Genomic DNA, 21,472 nt, shown 5'->3' on the forward strand with positions numbered 1-21,472 from the left:
CCAAGGGCCAGGGAGAGGGCGAAGGGTTTGGGGCATGGGTGGCAGGGCTACCTGGTGTGCTCGCAGGCAAGTCTGTGGAGCCCCAGCTCTGGGGGCCACTCCCGTGTTGGTGCCCCCAGTGGCCACTCTCTTATTGAGTCCCTCCAAACAGCAGCCCCTCCCTTTGCACATTATGGAAAACAGCCCTTTTCCTGGGGCTTCCAGTTGTCCCGCACAACCGAGCCCTGAGTGCTGCAAGTTCAGAGAAGAGGATGCTGCATAGCACATTTGTGGTCCCAGCTCTTAGGGGGGTTCTTGAACAAACAGACAGACAGGCTGTAAAATATATATATTTATCAATAATGCGTTGTCCTCGCCATACCTGTGGTGCTATCCCAGTACAGCTGCCAGCACCCACAGCCATTGTAACAGTGTCCAACCCTTTTTTCTGCTTCTTTGAAGCTGTGCATGTCTGCAGTCCAGTGCGTGTGAAGACTGGTGAGGACCCAGCGGCCCGGGAAGGACAGAGCTTCAAGCAGCCACTTGACACAAAGGGATTCTGAGCCAGGTCACTCACAAATGGGCAGCAGCACCAGCTGTTAACCAGCAGAATGGAGAAGTCATCCAGCCCTGAGACCCAGCTTCTTAGTTCTAAGAAAGAGCCCTTGGACTGCACGGCAGGAGAAGACTGCACAGAAAATGGACTCCTGCTCAGGACCCCTAACTCCTCCCTGCAGCTGGTGGAGGACGGGAATAAGGCCCACCTGAGCCAGGGAGAGAAAGAAGCAGCAGGTCAGATCTCCAATGGCTACTCCGTGGTTCAGAGCCCAGTGCCTTGCAATGGAATAGGAGAAGGAGACGGCCCATGCACTGCCCCAGCTGCCACCACTACCACCACTACCACCACCACTTCCACCACTTGTGGCATGGAGGCTCAGCCGCAGCTGATGGAGCTGGAGGAAAGAGAGACCTGGAGCAAAAAAATGGACTTTCTTCTCTCGGTCATTGGCTATGCTGTGGATCTGGGCAACGTGTGGCGATTTCCTTATATATGCTACCAAAATGGAGGAGGTGAGTGTCCTGGCTTCTTTGGGTATCAATGGTTCGGGTCTATGGCTCAAGTTAATGTTTACAACTGGTCTCCTAAGTTTACGGGGCAAGAGAGACTGATTCGAGAGAGAGATGAAAAGAACAAACTATGTTTAGAGTCAGGACATATGCATCAACTAACAGTTGAGAGTTCTACACTCGAAGGGGGGGAGAGACATTCTCTAGAATGATGCAAGAGCCAGTACAGCTAGAAAGCACAGGCTGAACATAAGGAAAGAACAGAAGGAAAATGTCGACTACTCATTAGGCAAAGCGTCCTGACCATGAGATCAGTTGGACAAGGGAAAAGAGTGAGACGCCCAATCCCCAGAAACATTTAAATTCAGACTAAGCAATATAATTTCAGTGCTACGGTCAAACAGTGGTTGTAACCAGTGAGAGAGCTGAAGAAGTATCTGTGTCCCCATCATGCATCTAGGCAGTGTATCAGAGGAAGAAATTATTTTATTTTTTGCTCCATCCTGCATCAATGGGAGTGAATAAAATCTTAGAACCATAGAACTGGAAGGGACCTCAAGAGGTCATCGAGACTAGCCCCCTGCCCTCATGGCAGGACCAAGCACCAAGCTCATCCCTGACAGGTGTCTGTCCAACCTCCTCTGAAATATCTCCAGTGATGGAGATTCCACAACCCCCCTAAGCAATTTATTCCAGGGTTTCACCGCCCAGGCTATGTCTAGACTGCCGCTTTTTATCGGAAAAAGGTATGCATTTTTCCGATAGTTTTGTCGGAAGAGGCTTTTCCAAAATTTGGCCTGTCTACACTGGGCCAAATTTCGGAAAAACTTCCTCTTTCGGAAGAGCCTTCCTTTTTCATGGCACGAGGAAGACAGGGCTTCTGAAAGAGCACATCTGCTCTTCGGACATTTTTGCGGAAGAGCAGACGTGTTCCCTGCATGAACTCCTGGACGACTTCCGGTATCACAGAAAAACTCCGTAGTCTAGACATAGCCCCAGACAGTAGGAAGTTTTTCCTAATTTCCTAAAATCTTGGGTACCAAAGTCTGGGAGGAGACAATCTTGCAATCTTTCAGAACTTCATCCCACTGGAAACTTAGAGCCAGATTGTGACCTTACAGCGGTGGCTCGGGAGCGTTACCTGTGGCACTTGAGAATTGGACTCTTAGTCGTTTGTGATGCTCCAGCACGACAGGCAGTAATTTAACTGTTTTTGTGCTTATGGCATTGTCCATCGAGACAGCTGCCAGAGCCAGTGGTGAGCAGTTCCTCACATGTGTAACCCTGTTGAAGATGATGGGACTAGTCATGTGAGTAACTTCCCACAAGCGAGAGCAGAGGAGTCACGACCTAGCCCTTCAGGAGTAAGCCCACTTTTTGTGAGTTCTGTTCAGTGTGACATTACATGTACGTTTGACTGGACTGACCTCTTGAGATCAGGGGGCACCTGGGGTTTTACTGCTGAACTTCAGTGGTTGCAGCACATGAAGAACTGTTCTTTATGAAGTGTTGATACTATCCACGACAAGCTACAGTCATGTCCTTCCTTCCTTGCAGGAGCGTTTCTCATCCCATACACGATCATGGCCATCTTTGGAGGCATCCCTCTATTTTACATGGAGCTAGCCCTGGGCCAGTACCACAGGAACGGCTGTATCTCAATTTGGAGGAAAATTTGTCCTATTTTCAAAGGTAGTAAGGGGAATGGGAAACGTACTATGCTCCTCCAGGGATTTTCTATAAGGGTAGAACAATTACTGAATATAAGAGATAACGCAAAGGGTTAATCTCAAACGGTTTAGGCCCCCCATTTCGGTTCTATAAAACAAGCTTTCCTAACACCTAGCAGCAATCACTTTTAGAAATCATGTACTTTGAGAAAACAAGGTAAAATTGTGCTCTAGACATACACAGTGCCCAAATTGTTTTCCAACCTGGCAGATGCAGACTTGTGCTAGTGTACAAAAGCCAGGAAGGGAAACTGACTAGAAACAAACCACTCCTTCACTGTCCCAAGCCAAAAAAAATGCAAAGTCATATATAGACCATCATAATGGTGAAAGTCATATATAGACCATCGTAATGGTGAAAGTCATTTGAACTTTCCAAAATTTTCCATTTTTAATATTTGAAATGGTATTGGAAATGCGGACTGGGAAGAATATTGCAAATCCATTCTTTCTGTGCCCAAGAGAGATCTTTTAAACAAATGACCCTACAGCTTCATCTCACTTCTCTCCACCATCTCTGCTAGCAGTGATGCTAGAGTATCTGTCATACGCTTGTTATCTTGGCCTTCAGAACCAGAGCTGGATTTCCTTCCAACTTCGTTTGTTTGTTTGTGGGGAAGGAAGACGTGGGGAATATGCATCCCAGTCAAAATTCCAGAGACCGGGACCTGAGTCAGGACAGCTGTTATGCAGGTTCTGTTTAGAACTGGGATGCTTTTCTGAAGCGTGGTTTGGGCAAATCCTCCCCCCCCGCTTTCCCCATACACACTTTCTGAAGACCCCACAGAATTCTAGAACAAGGGCGGGAATGGGGCATGTCTGCTCTCTGATTGGGTGTCTCACTGATTGTCGTTCACCTGCTCTATGGGGCCAGCACTCACATAACTGTTTCCTGCCGTCCCAGGAATTGGCTTTACCATCTGCATCATAGCTTTCTATATTGCCTCTTACTACAATACCATCATGGCTTGGGCCCTCTACTACCTCGTTTCATCCTTCACGGCGGAGCTGCCATGGACTAGCTGCAAAAATGCTTGGAATACAGGCAACTGCACCAATTATTTCACCAACACCAGCGTTACCTGGACTCCACACTCCATCTCCCCAGCAGAAGAATTTTACACGTAAGTGCATGTAAGTGGAGACAGTGATATCAGAAAGCGAGGTAGAAATGCAGGGTGTTTTTTTTTTTTATAGGGCAACAGGGAGATTTATCAACCACAGGCCTTTTTCTAAACTGTCTAGGGATTAAAATTAATGCAGATGTTGGTATGTGTGTGGGGGGGTGTCTCTCCTCTCGTGACTTAGAGCCAAAGCACTCTGTGTTGGTTACACAAACATTAACAATGTGCTTTTCTCTCCTGTTTTAGCCGCCACGTTCTCCAGGTGCAAAGGTCCAAAGGGCTGGATGATCTAGGAGGCATTAGCTGGCAACTGACTCTCTGCTTGATGTTGATTTTCACTATTGTGTACTTCAGCATCTGGAAAGGGGTCAAAACATCTGGCAAGGTGAATGCAAAAGCAAGAGGAACTTGCTTGGGAGAGCATCATTTCTGCAGCGTGTCTGAAGCAGCCTATTAACGTGGGAGAAAGGAAGCTTAGATCGTCTTTACGACAGGGCCTGGAAAGTCGTGCACATGTACCGTGCAGTGAGTGCCACCATAGTCCATATAATAGAGGCTACCCATCTGTTGGGTTGCTGTTCTGGATCATCCGATCCAGGGGGTGTGCATGGGTGTGGAGGGTAATCTCAGATTACTGCTCTGTTGAACCACAGTTCCACTGTTTCTTTTTCTACAGATGGGCCTTGCTGTCTTCTGTCAGAGCAAATCATGTTACCAATCCAGGGCTGCTTAATACAAATTTACATTTACAATCGCCAGACCAGGGGAGATCATTTCTGGGCCCTCTGGTGCCACTCCCCCATTCTAGCCCTCCCCCAAGGCTCCTGGACCCTACCATGCAGCCCAGCTGGGCCACACGCTGGTTGCCAGACCCTCTTGCAGCCCAGCTGGGCTGTGCATTGCTCCCCCTTACATAGCGCCTGGCTCCTGGCCCCTCTATCCCCCTCAGTGAACCGGGACTCTCTGATCCTGGAACATCCATGGTCCCTTTGGATCATGGATGTTGCCTGACCAGAGAGCTCCGATTTACAAAGGTGCCACCTCTAATAATAAATCTTTCCACAGACAGGTCACCTCCTATGTGAGGAGCTCCCATCACTTTCCAAAGCTTGGTGCTGCTGTTCCCATTTTACAGGAGGGGATGCTGCAGGGCAGAAAGGTTAAGATGAATATTTTGAGGTGGGTCAGCAAACTGGGCCAAGTCTGAGACATGCATCGTCTGAGACAGGCAGGGCCCGACTTCCCAGGGTGCTGAGCTTGTGCATTTCCGAGTCTCTTCCTCTGGAGCTGACAACTCAGCAGCTCTGCAAATGTGGCCACGGGGGTCGCAGGTGAGGTGCTCGGCCCTTCTCAAAACTCCAGCATCTGTGACTTAGCTCTGGCTCACTCCGTTAGCAGCGGAGCTGGAAATGGAATGTGGACATAGGACTCTTTTCACCTGGCTAAGCTGACACAGCAGTTAAAGATGGCACCATGCACAGCAATGGGAAATGATTAAGCAATGTGCCTGTCACCTGTTTATTGACACAGCGCCAGCAAACCTGGCGTCAGAAACCAGAGCTGACTGCCTGAGAGGAGAATGTATAAGTATCGGTGGGGCAGTGAGACCAGTGATGCTGAGTAAACTAGTTTATACACCGTCAGCAGCGAGTTGGTGTATAACTCTTGTCTAAACACACTTCATCAGAGGGCGAGGGAGATGGAAGGAGAGAGGCCGTATGCAGAACTAGAGAAAGGAAGCTAGTAGGTCTGCTTGGAAATGGCCCACGTGTTTTCCTATTTGCACTGATGTTTAACAAAGGGGAATTTAAAAAGGAGCCCTGGGTGGGCACTGAAGGGCGTTGGCAGTAGGGAAGGCAACGTGGCCCAGGTGCTAAGAGGAGGCAAATGAGAGTCTGAAGTTCTGGTTGCTATATCTTAGCTCTGCTACTGATTCACTGCAGGATGTTGGGCATGTCATCTAGCGACTGTGGGATGTATTTTCTCCTTTGATAAAAGACAGCGATTGCCTTTGTAAAGCACGTTGAATGAAAGGTGTCATGAGTCTCAGTATTACTGTTCATTCCATGCACTGTGCCACTCTCATCATTTCAGTTTCCCTCCGTCAGCCCCCTGGCAAACACTGTCCTCGTGTTTTCTCTAACAGGTGGTATGGGTGACTGCCACATTCCCTTACATCATACTCTTTATCCTGTTAGTACGAGGGGCCACGCTGCCTGGAGCCTGGAGAGGGGTTGTCTTCTACCTGCAGCCTGACTGGCAGAAACTCCTGGCCACTCAGGTAAGGCTGTAGTTACAAAGGGGACATCCGCGTACGCGCTTACAGGCTGCAATTAGTGTCTCTCCTTTTCAGAACATGGCTAGTGCCAGCGCAGGAAACAGGGGCCCTCGGATTCGGAGGCCTAACTCTGAACTCCAGTTCTTTTAAATCTTTGTCCAAAGTGCAGTTGTAACAATTACGCAAGGTAGAGCTCACCACGCTGTCTCTGTTCCTGGTCCCACTCCGCTGGCTAACCTGGATCTGAATGGGGGGGGCACCCTGGCTGACCAGGAGACACTGGAATGGGCTAACTTACCTTTAATGGAGCCCATGGTCAGGCAGCTGGCCTCACAGCTCCCGTTTCAGAACCAGGATTATCGCAACCCCCAAAACTCAAGCTCCATGTCACGCCCTGGCAGGAGGCCCTGAAGAGACCTTCCCTTTTGGACAAGTGCTCCTTGACTCAGGTGGAAACCTCCCACATTCCTCCGTATCCACACAGGCAGCAGGAAAACGATCCAACTCAGCACACTCAGCCTGAAGAAGGGACGGCAGCTGGGGAGGTGGGGATGTGTGGGGAGAGGGAATGCCCCACGGAGGCCTGAAAATGCTCCCAAATGTAGGGGAGAGGGTAGGGATGGGGACGAGACCCCAATAAAATGAAACAAGCGTCACCCCAGTGTCTGGTTTCGATGTGAACCCGTCTGGAAGAGGCACAGAAGCCATCTAGCTCCTGGCTGTGTTTCCTTCGCTACCAGTGAAAGTCACTAATAGGGAGGGAGATGAAAGAAGCCCAAGGCAATAAATACAAAGATTAAAAACTCTGTCTGTGAGCCTGCAGCTGGCCAGCTGATCTGGAGCGTTTTCAATGAGGAGGAAATGAAGAGACGCCATTTTCTGATAAAGCAGCATCTCCAATAAGGAGCCACGTCGTCCTAAAAGCAATAAAGGACATGGCTATTGTACTGAATAGCTCTGAAGTGAGGACAGCAGATTGCAATCAGTGTGCTGGCTTCTAGCAGAGCTCTGTCTGGGAACATGCAGGCTCCCGGCACAGGGATGCGTCAGAACCAAGCTGCAACGTTCTCCACGCTACAGTCAAGAGGGAACAAGAGAGGCAGGACTCTTCCTTCCAGGGATGGCCCCGAGATCAGCAGTGTGGAGGTGCTGTTCAGTGCGACTCCGGCCAGGGTTACCACAGTGGTTTTGGAACCAGGTCACCACACTTGAATTTGACATGGGACAGCATGTTCAGGTTGTGTTCACACAGCTGGAGTTGTGCCCATACCACCAGATGGATTTAGCTCAATCCAGAGGACATGCCCTCTGAGACACGCAGGGCAATGCACTCCAGCTGTCATCCTGCAAAGGGATCCCGGAGGAAGGAAGGCAGGCCACACCCATTAGAGAGGCACCGCTCCAGGAAGCCTGCCAGCTGCCAGCCTCGGATCCCGCCAAGGGCGAAACACTGAGAGCTGCCACGGTTCGGGAGTCTTTACAGCGTGTGTTTAGAAATGTGGCAGCGTTTCACCCACGGTGCCCTCCTGCAAAGATAAACCCTAGTTATGGCGCAAGTGAAAAGGATGATGTTCTCACTGTGCCAGGTAATTGCCTCTGTCACAAAGCTACAAACGCATCTCTCATCCTTCTGCCCAAAACCTCTGATCCATGTAACGAATTCTTAATAAAATGTTTGTTAAAATAGGACTTGCCTGTACACAGGCTGTGGAAATCTAATTGGCAGCAGTGGACTAGAAAGGGGCATTTGCTCCGTGTTTAACAACCTCTTTTCTTCATGCTCTGCCTCTTATATTTTTCAGGTCTGGGTGGATGCTGCAGCTCAGATTTTCTTCTCTCTTGGTCCAGGTTTTGGGGTCCTACTAGCTTTTGCCAGCTACAACAAATTCCACAACAACTGCTACCAGTGAGTTTCACCTCGGTGTCACAAACAGACAATAAAAGGACAGTGCATGAATATAAAAAGTCTGGATGTTTAAAAAAAGAGAGAGAGAAATGTAATGCTGGTAAAAGTTCCCGGGTGGTCAGTCCCGTAGAGTGAATTCATCTGCAGAACAGATACGTTTAGCATCAGAGCAATCTTGCCTCACCCCACAACTGGGCCTCACATCAAGGCAAGATGGGGGGTTGCTTTCCATGTCTAGCTGCTTATTATTCTTTAGTATTTGTGTGGCGGTAGCACTTAAGAGCTCCCAGTGCAGCTCAGGATCCCCTTGTCCTAGGCTCTGTACCAATATGGAACACAAAGTTGGTCCCTCCCCCAGTTTAGAAGCCAGGCAATTCTTGATTTCTGCTGAGACTGCCCATAAAGGCGCAGTGAGGTAGATCCCTGTCCAGCTATGTCTGGACTGACTCCACCACAGAACAGCCATCAGATTGTCACAATGCGTAGTCACTGCAACCAGATCAGATATAACTTGGTAAAGGGCTCCGTGGGGCTGTTTTCTTATCTTCTTAAGGCTGTTTATTATGCTCCATGAAATGGAACCTGCAAATGGTCATTCTCCCTAAAGCTATTACTATAGCGCTCTGAACCCAGTATTAATCAGATTGGTGTGGTGTGTCTGGTATGCAGCCAGAGACAGCCAAGCAGCTGTTGCATGAACTATCCAAAGTTCTTACTCAGACACATATTGCGCAATTCAAAGTCTATCGCAAAGAGAGTGAAAGTATCTCAAGAGACAAATCTGTATTGCCCCGATCGGCTGGGGCTCAAGGAGCGAGACACCTTGTCTGATTCCAAGGCAAGACAGGGCGGGGGAACACATCACGCTGTAAATGCTAAATGGACGATCTCAAGGGATCTGGGAGCTTGTTTGATGATAATCTCAACATTTTTAAAAACGAGCAGTTAGTATCAGTCCAGGGATCGTTCCACCAGTGAAAGGCAGCTGCCTTTGGGGTAGGCCATGGGAGACAACTACCGTTTTCTCCAGCCCTGTTGGTTGTCCCCCAAGGACACCGAGACAAAGCCCTACTTTTCTTCTGGAAAATTGCAATGGGATTTTTAACATCCATGCAAAGACAGAACAGCCATTTTCCTGGGGTCTTTCCCATAAACACTCACCTATTGAAATATATGGGCCAGTATTTGTATACCCTGGCAAGCTGAAGGGTTGAGTTGATATTGCCAGTATGAAAACATGCCCCCAAGTGGTCTGGACAGTTCACACTCAATGCTATGCGAGACGCCGTCCTGTTTGGCACCGTCATTCTCTGACATGCATTGGGGTTTTCTGTTTCAGGGATGCACTGGTTACCAGTACCGTGAACTGCATGACTAGTTTTGTGTCTGGATTTGTCATTTTCACTGTGCTCGGATATATGGCTGAAATGAGGAATGAAGACGTGTCGGAGGTTGCCAAAGATACCGGTAGGGGAACTTAATTCTAATGCTATCTTAAATTTCCTCTAAAGTTTTGCTAGAACTTGTTTAATGACATTCCGGCTGGGAAAATATTCTTACCACCTAAACATAGATTATGGGATCCGTTTAAAATTCAAGACCAGGGAAGAGACCCTGGCTCTGAGAAACCAAATGATGCATGTTTTCTATATAATATGATTAATCATACTGCTTTATGCCAAGGGCCCTAACGTAAAACAGTCAGTGGCATTTGGGGTTCCATGAAAAGGACACACAAATCATGGCAACTAGGACATGTCACCTAGGGAACCTTATGTGACGTAGTGGGGGGGCTGTCTGCTCTGTGACCTGGGGTCCCCCTGTGCTGGGATGGGAGATTCTCACTGACTCTCCCAAATGTGGATTAACCCAGACACCCAGGCTCAGCCTCCCAGGGAGAGAGACAAAGGGAGGAAGGCGGAGACCAGCACCTGGCTGGGGGGCAGGGCTGGAAGAGAGTTTTTTAGTTTCTGTCTGGTATCATGGGAGAAGCAGCCTAAGCAAGGGGCTGGGATTTAAAGGCCCAGTTTCCCCCATCTCACGGGGGCTGAGGCATCCTAGGCTTGGCCCTGTAACCAGATTACATCTGTGCTGTGCTGTATCCCGGAGAAGCAATAAACTCCCTCTATTCTACTGGCTGGCGGAGTCTGTTTATGCCATTGAGGGGGTGCAGGAGTCGGGGGAACCCCGATGCGACGTCACACCTTACCACAGCTACACGTGGTAACACTACCCTGTGGGCAAAGGCATTTCCACTGGAAAGGAACACCAGGTGCGGGCAAAATGGTGCCGAGCAGTAGGCCGACCTGTAATAATCGCCTGTTTTCCTTCTCGGTACCAGGGCCCAGTCTTCTCTTCATTACCTACGCTGAGGCCATTGCAAACATGCCAGCTTCAACTTTTTTTGCCATTATATTTTTCTTGATGCTGCTCACTCTGGGACTAGACAGCACGGTGAGTGGATATCTTTAGTGAGAGGGCCCTCAATCGATGGGGGGGGTTAAGCATTTGGAATTATTCCAGCATGTCCCAAAACAAATTTCAGAATTAAAACATAACCTCTCCTTTTAATAATAGAACAACTCTACTAATATTTAGCACCCTTCATCCAAGGACCTCAAATTAAGTGTAAAATGCATTGCAAACATTCATTAATCTCCCCCGTCTCCAGTCACAGAAGAGTACTTATTATCCGTTCCAAAATGGGGAAAACTGAGGCATAAAAAGATTAACTGGCTTGCCCAAACTCACAGGCTGTGTCTACATTGGCAAGATTTTGTGCAAAAGCTACTGCTTTTGCGCAAAATCTTGCCACCTATCTACACTGGCCGCGAGTATTTGGCAAGAACACTGACATTCTAATGTAAGAAATCAGGGCTTCTTGCGCAAATAATCTGACGCTCCCGCTCAGGGATAAGCCCTCTTGCGCAAGTATTCTTGCGCAAGAGGCCAGTGTAGACAGGCAACGTTAATTTCTTGCGCAAGGGAGTGTCTACACTGGCACGGATACTTTTGCGCAAAAGCACATGCCAGTGTAGACGCTCTCTTGCGCAAATACTTTTAACGGAAGAGTTTTTCCATTAAAAGTATTTGCGCAAAATCATGCCAGTGTAGACGTAGCCACACAGTGAATCAGTTGCTTAGCTGGGAACAGAACCCAGAATATTCAGCTTCTAGAATCTTGCTTTTAACCATCACTTAACTGCCTACCAACATGCATGGCAGTGAGAGGTTTCTGGGATTTTTCACAGGTAACAAGATTTAGAAGGTGGGGACACGAGGTGGAGTTCTCATAGTGGGGCAAGGTGCTATAAAGATTTTGCCACGAGGCACATAGTACTTGCAGATTAAGGACCAAATTCGTTCCTGGTGTGAGAAGGCAAAACTCCATCATTTTCATGGACTTGGCTATAATGAGCCGTGTACGTGTTGCTGTTGTCTGTCATATGGTAGTTCTTGTTCTGTGGTAGGCACTTCCTCCATGTAGGAGACACAATCCCAGTCCTGAAGAGAGTAAGGTCTCTGAAGACATGGTGGGGGATGTCTCCAAAGCAGCCATCTCTGTCCTGTCCCATGCAGATACCATTAAAACAATGAACCTTTGGCACTTCATTGTATTTTGTGGTATTGTCTACACTTAACATGCGATCATAGGGCAGCTTCAGTGTGGACACACTACAATGACTGAGGGGTTCTCCCATCGCAGTATACAGCCCATCTGCCTAAGAGGAGGCAGCCAGACTGACAAGGGGGGGTGAGCTTGGCATAGCAATGGCCTTTGTGGGGTGGGGTTCGCAGGCTGGAGGGGCTTTTCAGCCCATCCCCGTGGTGGGGTGTGCCTGGGGGATGTAGGGTGGAAGGGCTGCTTTCTTTCTAAGACTCTTTGCTGTCATCTCAGTTTGCAGGGCTGGAGGGGGTGATCACTGCAGTGCTGGACGAATTCCCACACTTCTGGGGCAAGCGCAGGGAATGGTTTGTCCTGGGTCTCATCATTGCTTGCTTCCTGGGGTCATTAACAACCCTGACGTTCGTAAGTATCTTGGCATTGTGGGCCTGGCTTCTTGGCAGGAGACACTAACTGACATTTGCAGGAGGGGAGTGTTTCTCAGACACAACCTCCAGGAGTCCTATCAGACCTGGGAAACACACTCAGGCCAGTAGGGAGCAGAAGTTTCCCTTATGGGGTAGGAGATTGTGAGCAGTCGCTCTCCTGGGGGTATTTGCCAAGCTACCACAAATTTCCAGTCTACAGTACATAATAACACCATGCCACTGGGCAGGTTTATTCCAGGTCAGACCATGGCCCCAAATCCCAGCTTTGAAAAGTACACTGATTGTTTGTATGTTTGTAAAAGGGTTGGAAATAAATTTCAAACTAAGAACAGTCTGGATAAAAACCCATGTTCTAGAAACCATCATGAATGGAATTTAGGGATCTGGAGTCTAGAAACTCTGAACACTGGCTAATCTGCAGCATTGACCTGTTCCTTACATGCCAAATTCTGCCTGAAATTATACCTGCACAGCCTCTGTCTTGTTGTCAGGATTTCACTGCTGTAACTGGAGCACAAACTGGTACTAAGAGGTCAGCTTTTGCAAAAGATGAGGGGAAAATGCACTGGCTTTTACATGCCACTGCTCATTTTATGAGAAATTCCCTCCTTGTAAAGCATTGATAAGGAGCCAGCTTCCTGGATAAGACATAATTCTCTCTCCTTCTAGCTGAATCCAGATCCAAGAGGAAGCATAGAACCTGATGCTGCCCTTTAATGTTCATGGACAGGAAACAGTTATTGAGCAGGAAAGTTGCCATCAAAGGAGGGCATGGAAAGCACAGATCCCATCTGCTTAGCTCGTTAAAATCCAATGAGAAATGCCTTTCCCTTTCAGCTTGTCTGCATGACACTTTTACTGGCCCAGGATGATCCCAGGACGTTAAAGCAAGGATCCTGGTCAAGTGATTAGTACTGTCAAGGGCTATTAAAGGCCAGAGAAGCCAGGCAGTGATGGGACAGTGTATTTTGCTCTGCTGAATGCCCTCTTTCGAACTGAGGACAGCATGGATGCATCTACACAGCTGCGTTATTTTGGAATAACAGCTGTTCTTCTGAAATAACAATGCGAGCGTCCACACAGCAATTCCGTTATTTTCAAAATAAATTCGAAATAACAGATGGCTTATTCCGACTTCTGTAAATCTCATTCCACAGGGAATAATGGCTTTTCCGAAATAGCAGCAGTGGAGTGTCCACACTACTGCTACTCCGAAATAGCTACTCCCCAAGGCCATTCAAAGTAATTACTCCCCAGTGCCTCCTGGGGCTCTGAATCGAGGTGGCACGTCCACATTTGGGGAGCCTGCCTCAGACTAATTTTGAGGCTCCCCTGTAGTGTGGCCATGCTATTTCGAAATAAGCTAGTCCAGAAGAAATACTCCAAAATAGCTTATTTTGAAATAAGAGTGCAGTGCAGACGTACCCTATGGGACTAGATGTACTTGTCTACTAGCAGTAAAACTTCTGTTCTGGGGATTTTGGCTAACCTGTGTCTCAATCTCTTATCTAGGGTGGCGCATATATGGTGAAGCTGTTTGAAGAATATGCCACAGGCCCAGCTGTCCTCACCGTGGTGTTTCTGGAATCCATTGCAGTGGCTTGGTTCTATGGTAAGATTGTTCTCGCATGTACACCCCATCCCAGCCAGACTCCCTGGCATCTGCCGAATATCAGTCCTGCAAGCGCAGTGGACCGGAGCGCCCCTGTCACATAGCAAATGCAATTTACCGAGAACTGACCCTGCAAACAATATTACTTTGTCCTCTAAGCGCAACCCAGCCTGGATGGTAAGCACTGAATAATTCTGAATAATTCATGTTTTGGGGTAATGAAAAGGTTGCAGGGACATGACTACACTGCTTCATTTCCTGGTTATATCACATGCGTGAAGCACTTTTTTTCCCTCTGTCATTAACCTCTGTCCTCCAATTATTTTCATAGGAATCACCCAGTTTTGCAGTGACATGAAGGAAATGCTGGGTTTCACTCCAGGCTGGTACTGGCGCATCTGCTGGGTAGCAATCAGCCCCATCTTCCTTTTGGTGAGTTCCTGTTCCTCACCCAAGTCAGTCCAAGTTTACTAATGGAACACCTTAGCGTTCTAGACGTGGGGTTTCTATTTACATTATATTTGTGTTAAACTCTCTAGTGCCAGATTTTGGAAGCCAACAATATTCAGTCAATGAGATAAATCTGACAAAAGCAGCTAGGACTAGTTAGTAGATTAATACTGAGGGTTTTTTTGTTACTTACATATTACATAAGAACGGCTGTACTGGGTCAGACCAAAGGTCCATCTAGCCCAGTATCCTGTCTGCCGACAGTGGCCAGCACCAGGTTCCTCAGAGAGGTTGGACCGAAGACAATGATCAAGCGATTTGTCTCCTGCCATCCCTCTCCAGCCTCTGACAAACAGAGGCCAGGGACACCATTCCTACTCCCTGGCTAATAGCCTTTTATGGATCTAACCTCCATGAATTTATCTAGCTTCTCTTTAAACTCTATTATAGTCCTAGCCTTCACAGCCTCCTCTGGCAAGGAGTTCCACAGGTTGACTACACACTGTGTGATATTAAAGTTCTTCAGTATCATTGTTTATCTAGCACAGGACAAGACTAATTTTATCTTTGCCACTTTACATGTATGTGATGCTATGTCTAGACCGCAGGCTTCTTTCGGAAGAAGCTTTTCCAGAAGAGATCTTCCAAAAAACTTCTTCCGAAAGAGAGCGTCTACACAGCAAAAGCACATTGAAAAAGCGATCTGCTTTTTTGAAAGATAGAGTCTACACGGAATGGATGCCATCTCGCATTTCAGCTGTGATTACTATGGATGGAGTAGCCACCTGTGCTTTTTCCTCTTCCCTCGAAAGAACTCCCTTTTCCCTGTCCACACATGCCTTTTTCCGAAAGAGTGATTGCAGTGTGGACGTAACTGAAATTTTTTGAAAAACAGCCGTTTTTCTGAAAAAAAACTCTGTAGTGTAAACATAGTGAGGAAAAATAGTCATTTCTCTGTCATCATCATCTTTTAAGACTGTTTGTAAATCTGTTGTATGAACAGCCACTGCCTAGCAACCTCAGAATACACCTCCCCAAACTCTACCTCACCAGAGAGTATCCTTCACAAACCCATAATCAAGAACCTGGAGCCAGGGTCCTCACAACTGACTTGGTAGAGTTGTTACTAAGATCTTTAACCAAAGCCTCCATTCCCTGTTCCCAAATTAGTTCACCCTGTTTTTTATTGCTGCTTGGCTTGGATGCAAGGCAAGTAAGTCAATGTGGAGGTTTATGGAGGGAAAGAGTTTGAGTTCACAGGGAAGGCTTTAAATCTAAACAAACACTGTTGGGATGATTAATGTGTGTTTAACAACTTTCCATTTTATTACTTGTAGACAAAGGAGAAAAAAGCTATAAATAGATGTTTCGTCATAGAAATAACTTATACACTATTGTCCTGAAGCAATGAAACTAAATTACACAAAAAGCAATATAGTTTCAAGTGATGTGGTTACTAGGCAAAATTGATGTTTACACTCTCTATGGAAACTAAAATAAGAAAAGCCCAGAAGTTGTTGGCTGTCTATGGAAATGTTACTAAATTTCTAGTGCTGGGAAACCCCTGATGAAATCCTGTGAAAATTAAGTTAAGATGCTTCCAAGAACAGTCACTAACACTCATTTTGCAATGTACCAGTTTAATACTTAAGCACCTTAGATTTGCCTTCAATGGGGACTGAAAGCACCAAGCATCTCACAGGGTCCAATATGCTGTAGCATAAAACTGGAATTCTGTAGTCTTAGTATTAGAGTAAGAAAAAACATAAAAATCCAGGAATTATTGCATTCTGCAAGCCAATCAGAGGTACCAGGGATCAAAGCACAATGATTTCTGGCCTATAATCAACATCAAAGTTGGTAAGTTAATTTCTCAACCATACAGCTGTTGACAATGAAGCAAGTTCTGGAGAAGATTGCCAAATGCAGTGAGTTGTTGCTATAGACAGTGATGACTCCTCTATTTGGTGTTAAGGAAGAGTATTGTAAGTACTTGAAGAAAAACTAGAAATTCCTTGTGGCCTCAAAGAATTCTTGAAACATGTATACAACTAGTACAATACTATTAAAGTTTGACAAGCATGGAGTTACACAGGAAAATGGTCTCTCTAACTTTTCACCATCTGCCTGGAAAAAACATTCCAAAAGCTGGACTCAGAAAACACCTGAAAATTTGAAGTGGTTCGTGTACCATTTTTATCTTTATGCACGTTTCTTCAGTTTAATGCCGAAAGAACTTGAAGCAATAACCTGAGCAAGGGAGACAAAAAGCAAGGAATATAGATGTATGGTTAAATATACAGAACATAAAAAAACCTCTAATGAAATTGTGGAAGTAGAGAAAAAAAATCACACTAGGTCAGAAAAACTGTAAATGTGTATGGATGTGGGCTGAATAGTGTAAACAATAAAGGGAGAGAAGAATCCAAGAAAAAAAAATTGTTTACCCTGCCAGAGGATTCATCCGACTTGAAGACATTATCTCAGTTCATTATCAGACCTAATGATTGGTTACAGGATTCTTGACCACACAGAATTCAAACAGAATGGTCCAAAAATTCCATCTTTGATTACCAAGTCTAAAATTCAACTGAATTTTAGAATTGGCATTCAAATATGCAATGCCAGATCAGATCTGTGGACCAGTTATACTTCCCTGTTTATACATCCAATGATCATATTAGCTCTTAGCTGTATAAGGGTGATTTTTTAACTTCTGCATACAGTGCTGATAGCAGAATACTACATCTAGGTCTAGTGTCCATTAGGGATGCGAACATGTAATTATTTACACGATTAACCGATAAGCCTAGGCTTATCGGTAAATCCTAACGTTTACACACAGTGCCCCTTGCTGCCTCTGATACTGAGGCAGCAAGGTGGAGGGAGGTGGGAGCTGGTGCCCTTGGAGAGCCAGCTTTTAAGCCGACTCCCCGCATGTGCAGGCTCCTATGGTTCTGTCTGCTCTCCTTGTGCCTCCTCCCCCGCTGCCTCCCAGGCCTGTCTCTGGTCTGCAGTCTAGACTAGATGATCTAATGGTCTCTTTTGGCCTTAAAATCTAAGACTCTAGACCAATACCCTATCTTTGTTTGGATTCAAGAATACCCAGAATATGGAATAAATAGTCCGCAAGATAATTTTTTTCCTAATATTTTCCTGTTAGAGTGGCTTATGGCCTAAGCACGAGGGCTTACATCCTTTTTAATGTAACTGTGGATTTTGTCATTATTCACAGACATGCCTAACCCTTTTTTGAATCTTGCTACATTTTTGGTCTCAGTGACATACTGCAGCAGTTGGCCCCAAAGGCTAATTGTGCGCTATGCAAAAACATCGTGTATTTATACTATTGTCTTGGACTTTTATTTCAGTTCATCATTTGCAGTTTTATGTCCAGCCCTCCGGATCTCCGCCTTTTTGATTATAACTATCCCTACTGGACCACTATCGTGGGTTACTGCATAGGGACCTCCTCTGTTATCTGCATTCCGATCTACATGGTTTATCGGTTGATAATCACCCCCGGGACATTGAAAGAGGTATGTGATGTGTTTTATTTGCTAAAGTTAATTTTTGAGGGAATGTACTTCTGACCCCACTACTCAGCTGCATGTGAGAAGAGGTAGGTAGGAAAATACTGCATGCACACGTAAGATAAAAAGGTGGTCTATAAATGATGCTTCCTTATTTTCCAGTTGCTGGATGCATGGATCAGTATTGCAAGAATTACTTCTGTTTAACAGTGAAATCATGACATCAATTGAAAGAATTGGGTGGAGTTATGCATGATAGCAGAGTACCAGCTCTGCAAGTAATTAAGGCTGAGAATTCCTTTCTGTTTAAAGAACAGCTCTTCCAAGTGCTCTAAAATCTTTTTGGTTGTACCTATTGCTTTAACATTTGCTGTGCCTAGTGGGGATGTTGGCTAAAGTTAGTGATTGAAATAGGGGGTTCCCGAGCTACAGCTCTCCCCAAGAAACCAGCTTTTGACAGATTCTATCAATATTTTTTGCTTAGCCCTAAGGCTCAAACTCTGGCTCTGTATGCCCAAAGGAATTCAGTCACTCAGCATTTACCCCAGCTGGTGCAAGGTACCAACTAATCTTTAGGAGAAGCAAAATTGAATACAAGTCTAGCTTTGTAGGCAGACACATGCTTCCCCCTCGCTAGCCAACTGAATACGCTGTGCACATATGGATAGAATCCCCAAAGCCTTTCTAACCACGCACCCCTCACCGAATATACGTGACTTAAGTGGACGTGTTATGGTCACTGAATCTGCACACCACCTAGGCCCAGAAAATGCAAACCTTTGGTAGAAAGCTGACAGGAAACCGAGGCACGCTGAAGTAATCTGTCTCTAGCCAAGGGAAGTGTATGAGTATTAAATTTTTGAGAAATGTAATCTGAGCGCAGCAGAAGCTTCAGAAGGCATTTATGCTCTTTCAGAAAGAAAAGTTGCCCAGGAGTGCTTGCTGGGTGAGGAGGGGGACTGAGGGTGTGGAGCAGTAGGAGTGACAAGGGGGTTGGATTTTCAGGGAGGCAAGGGGGTTACACAGAGGGATAACTGGGGATGGGTAGCAGGGAAGGGGTTTCAGGGCAGGGTGAGGGTTATGGGGGGTATAAGGGATGACATGGAGGTGGGTGGCTGGCAGAGTGGGAGGAATTAGGGATGTCTGTCATCCTCACACGCTTTTCTTCCAGGTATGTGCTGGGAACAGGGGGACCCTAGTGCTCTTGGGGTGTCTAAGCTACTCTCCCGTCCCCCTTCTTATGTGAACTGGATCTGTGGGAGCCCCTCATCTCCTTCCCCTTCCAGGATCTGAAGCCCTTCCCAGTCTGGGAGGCCTGGTCACTCCTCAGGGGCCTGCGAGGGGGGAGGCAGGACCAGGGGCCCAGGCCCCTTCCAACATCCATTGAGAGGAACGGGCCCTTTGGCACCTCTCTGAGCCTGCTCCACTTTCAGATTCAGCCTGTGCTAGGAATCTGGGTGCAGCAAAGCAATGGCTGATTCAGCTGGTAGTGTGTTCCAGTGGAGCGCTGTCCAGTTCTGCCGCTGTTCAGGTTTCTGTTGGAAAAATTAGCCTTCTGGGCACGCTAACATCCTCATGGTTCCTCAGTAGGTCTTAAAATGTGCCATGTGCATCACTGGAGTAGGGTGAATGGTCAGAAAACCGGGCTGTACCTTGGGAATTCTTTTCTCACCTAGCTGAAACAAAAGACAGGACTATGTAGCACTTTAAAGACTAACAAGATGGTTTATTAGGTGATGAGCTTTCGTGGGCCAGACCCACTTCCTGAATCTGAGGAAGTGGGTCTGGCCCACGAAAGCTCATCACCTAATAAACCATCTTGTTAGTCTTTAAAGTGCTACATAGTTCTGTCTTTTGTTTCAGCGAGACCAGACTAACACGGCTACATATCTATTACTTTTCTCACCTAGGGACCATTCACATTTCTGCCCCCTTTCTTGTGCCCGCCTGGTTTCTCAAGTGCTAGGGACGTAAGAGAATGGGGAGGGTGGAAGGGAGCAAGAGATACTAAGCGTGCCCATCTTCCCCACCATTTCCACCTCAATCTATGCTCACAGACTTACAGTTCTCCTTGTGCAATAAAACTTGGTTTTGGGCCACAAATCACGTCTTGAGATTTTTCTCACTGGGCTTTTAGTAACGGCAGCCTCCAAGCATTTCAAAGCACAACGTTTCCCCTATGTCACTGTAACCGGGGGGTGGGGGTGGGGAGGCGCACTCCTAGGAATCCCGCAGATACCTACTGGAGAGAACAGTGGTCTGAAATGTGGAAAGCCTGCCTCGTGCTTGCTGGGCGACCCTGGCCATGTCACTTTGCGCTCCGTCCCCGTTTGTCCAGCTGTACAGTGCCAAGGAGGGAAACATCGTAGCCCCAAAGTGCCGTGAGCTCTACTGACATGAGAACAAGGTATAAGCATCATTACCTGGCCCCGCATGAATCTCAGCTGCATGCCTGCGTGATAACTACACCTCAAACTCCTTAGATTTCTCCTGTTAAAAAACATCTAGGAAATTCACTGACAAAAACGTCGCTAATGGAGAGTTAATGTTGCCCAGGGGTATCTTGTGTATGTCATGTTCAGCCAAACTCACAATGTCTGAAAGCCAGGAACTGGAGTTAAGGTTCACACCCAGGCAACTTCAGCCTTCTCCTTGGAGCAATGCCCCACTACACCCAAAGGAACACCAAAGGAACGGCCTACCTATGCCCACCACTCATACGCTAAGCTGCCTCCACCTGCTAAATGTTACTCCCTTGTCACCTGCATGCACATGGTGCCATCTCACTTACCTTTCTAACTCCTGGCCCACACTCCACTCTCCCCTCGATGCTGAGCAGCCCTGTGGCAAGATGATCCAGGAGCCCCACTGCCACAGAACACAGACCTCCAACAAGGCATTCGGGATCTCTCAAGTCAGCCATGGGCGCCTGTCCTTAACTTACACACGAGGGCTAGGGAGAGGCGTCATATGCACCCATGGAGGGGTGCAGACCACTCACAGGGCTGCAGATCTTCCCATATAACCCTCCTCTTTCAGTGCAGGTCAACCTAATGCAGTGAAGGCAGCAAGAATGCACACGGGTCAGACCCAGATGCTATATCCAGCTCCAGGCTGGCAGACTACAGTGGGGTGGGTGTGAGTCTTAACTCTGGCTTTCAGAAGTCTGGTGCCCCTGCAGAACTCTGCAAACCACCAAGAGCCCACTGTCACCTTCATTCACCGTGAGGGTGTTTGCAGTATTTTGGGTCCGTGAATAGTTAAGGCTATGTCTACACTACAGCCTTTTGCCGGCAGAGCATGCTAATGAAGTGCTCATTAGCATTTGTTGTGCTTTCATTTGCATATTATCTGCTGATGCTTTTTGCACAAAAACAAGCAGCGTAGCTGGGTCCATTTTGCACAAAAACCTTGCGCAAAAATCATTTGCATAAAAAGCATTGGTAGAGAATATGCAAATGACAGCACAACAAATGCTAATGAGCGCTTCATTAGCATACACTCTGCTGGCAAAAGGCTGGAGTGTAGACGTAGGCTAAGATGGCTACATGCTGAGAATTAATGTTTGCTAGGAAGAAGATACCGTGGTACGCGCTTTAAGATCTTGAATGAAAGGCACGATAAATGTGCAAGCTAGTAGCAGCAGTACAGTGTGGTGAGTGTCTCACCAATTACCCTGATTTAATCACAACAAGGTTTCTACTTGCACGGATTACTTCTGAATCCGTTGGGGGGGGGG

General features: G+C 46.9%; 1 protein-coding gene across 3 annotated transcripts in view; it reads left to right on the forward strand.

Annotated features, from left to right (window-relative positions):
- SLC6A4 (solute carrier family 6 member 4) overlaps positions 1 to 21,472 on the forward strand; it is a 39,632-nt gene that overhangs the window by 11,510 nt on the left and 6,650 nt on the right. For all 3 annotated transcript variants that reach the window (XM_006122257.5, XM_006122258.5, XM_089772172.1), the window contains exons 2-13: positions 442 to 1,050; positions 2,605 to 2,739; positions 3,682 to 3,901; positions 4,148 to 4,286; positions 6,048 to 6,182; positions 7,982 to 8,085; positions 9,425 to 9,552; positions 10,427 to 10,539; positions 11,984 to 12,115; positions 13,651 to 13,750; positions 14,082 to 14,182; positions 17,572 to 17,739. In XM_006122257.5, coding sequence (XP_006122319.2) covers positions 591 to 1,050; positions 2,605 to 2,739; positions 3,682 to 3,901; positions 4,148 to 4,286; positions 6,048 to 6,182; positions 7,982 to 8,085; positions 9,425 to 9,552; positions 10,427 to 10,539; positions 11,984 to 12,115; positions 13,651 to 13,750; positions 14,082 to 14,182; positions 17,572 to 17,739 — 1,935 coding nt within the window. In that variant the 5' untranslated portion in view covers positions 442 to 590. The remainder of the gene's footprint in view (positions 1 to 441; positions 1,051 to 2,604; positions 2,740 to 3,681; positions 3,902 to 4,147; positions 4,287 to 6,047; positions 6,183 to 7,981; positions 8,086 to 9,424; positions 9,553 to 10,426; positions 10,540 to 11,983; positions 12,116 to 13,650; positions 13,751 to 14,081; positions 14,183 to 17,571; positions 17,740 to 21,472) is intronic.

Source organism: Pelodiscus sinensis, chromosome 21 (genome assembly GCF_052426305.1).
Source record: "Pelodiscus sinensis isolate ZL-2025 chromosome 21, ASM5242630v1, whole genome shotgun sequence".
In the NCBI taxonomy this organism is placed as follows: Eukaryota; Metazoa; Chordata; order Testudines; family Trionychidae; genus Pelodiscus; species Pelodiscus sinensis.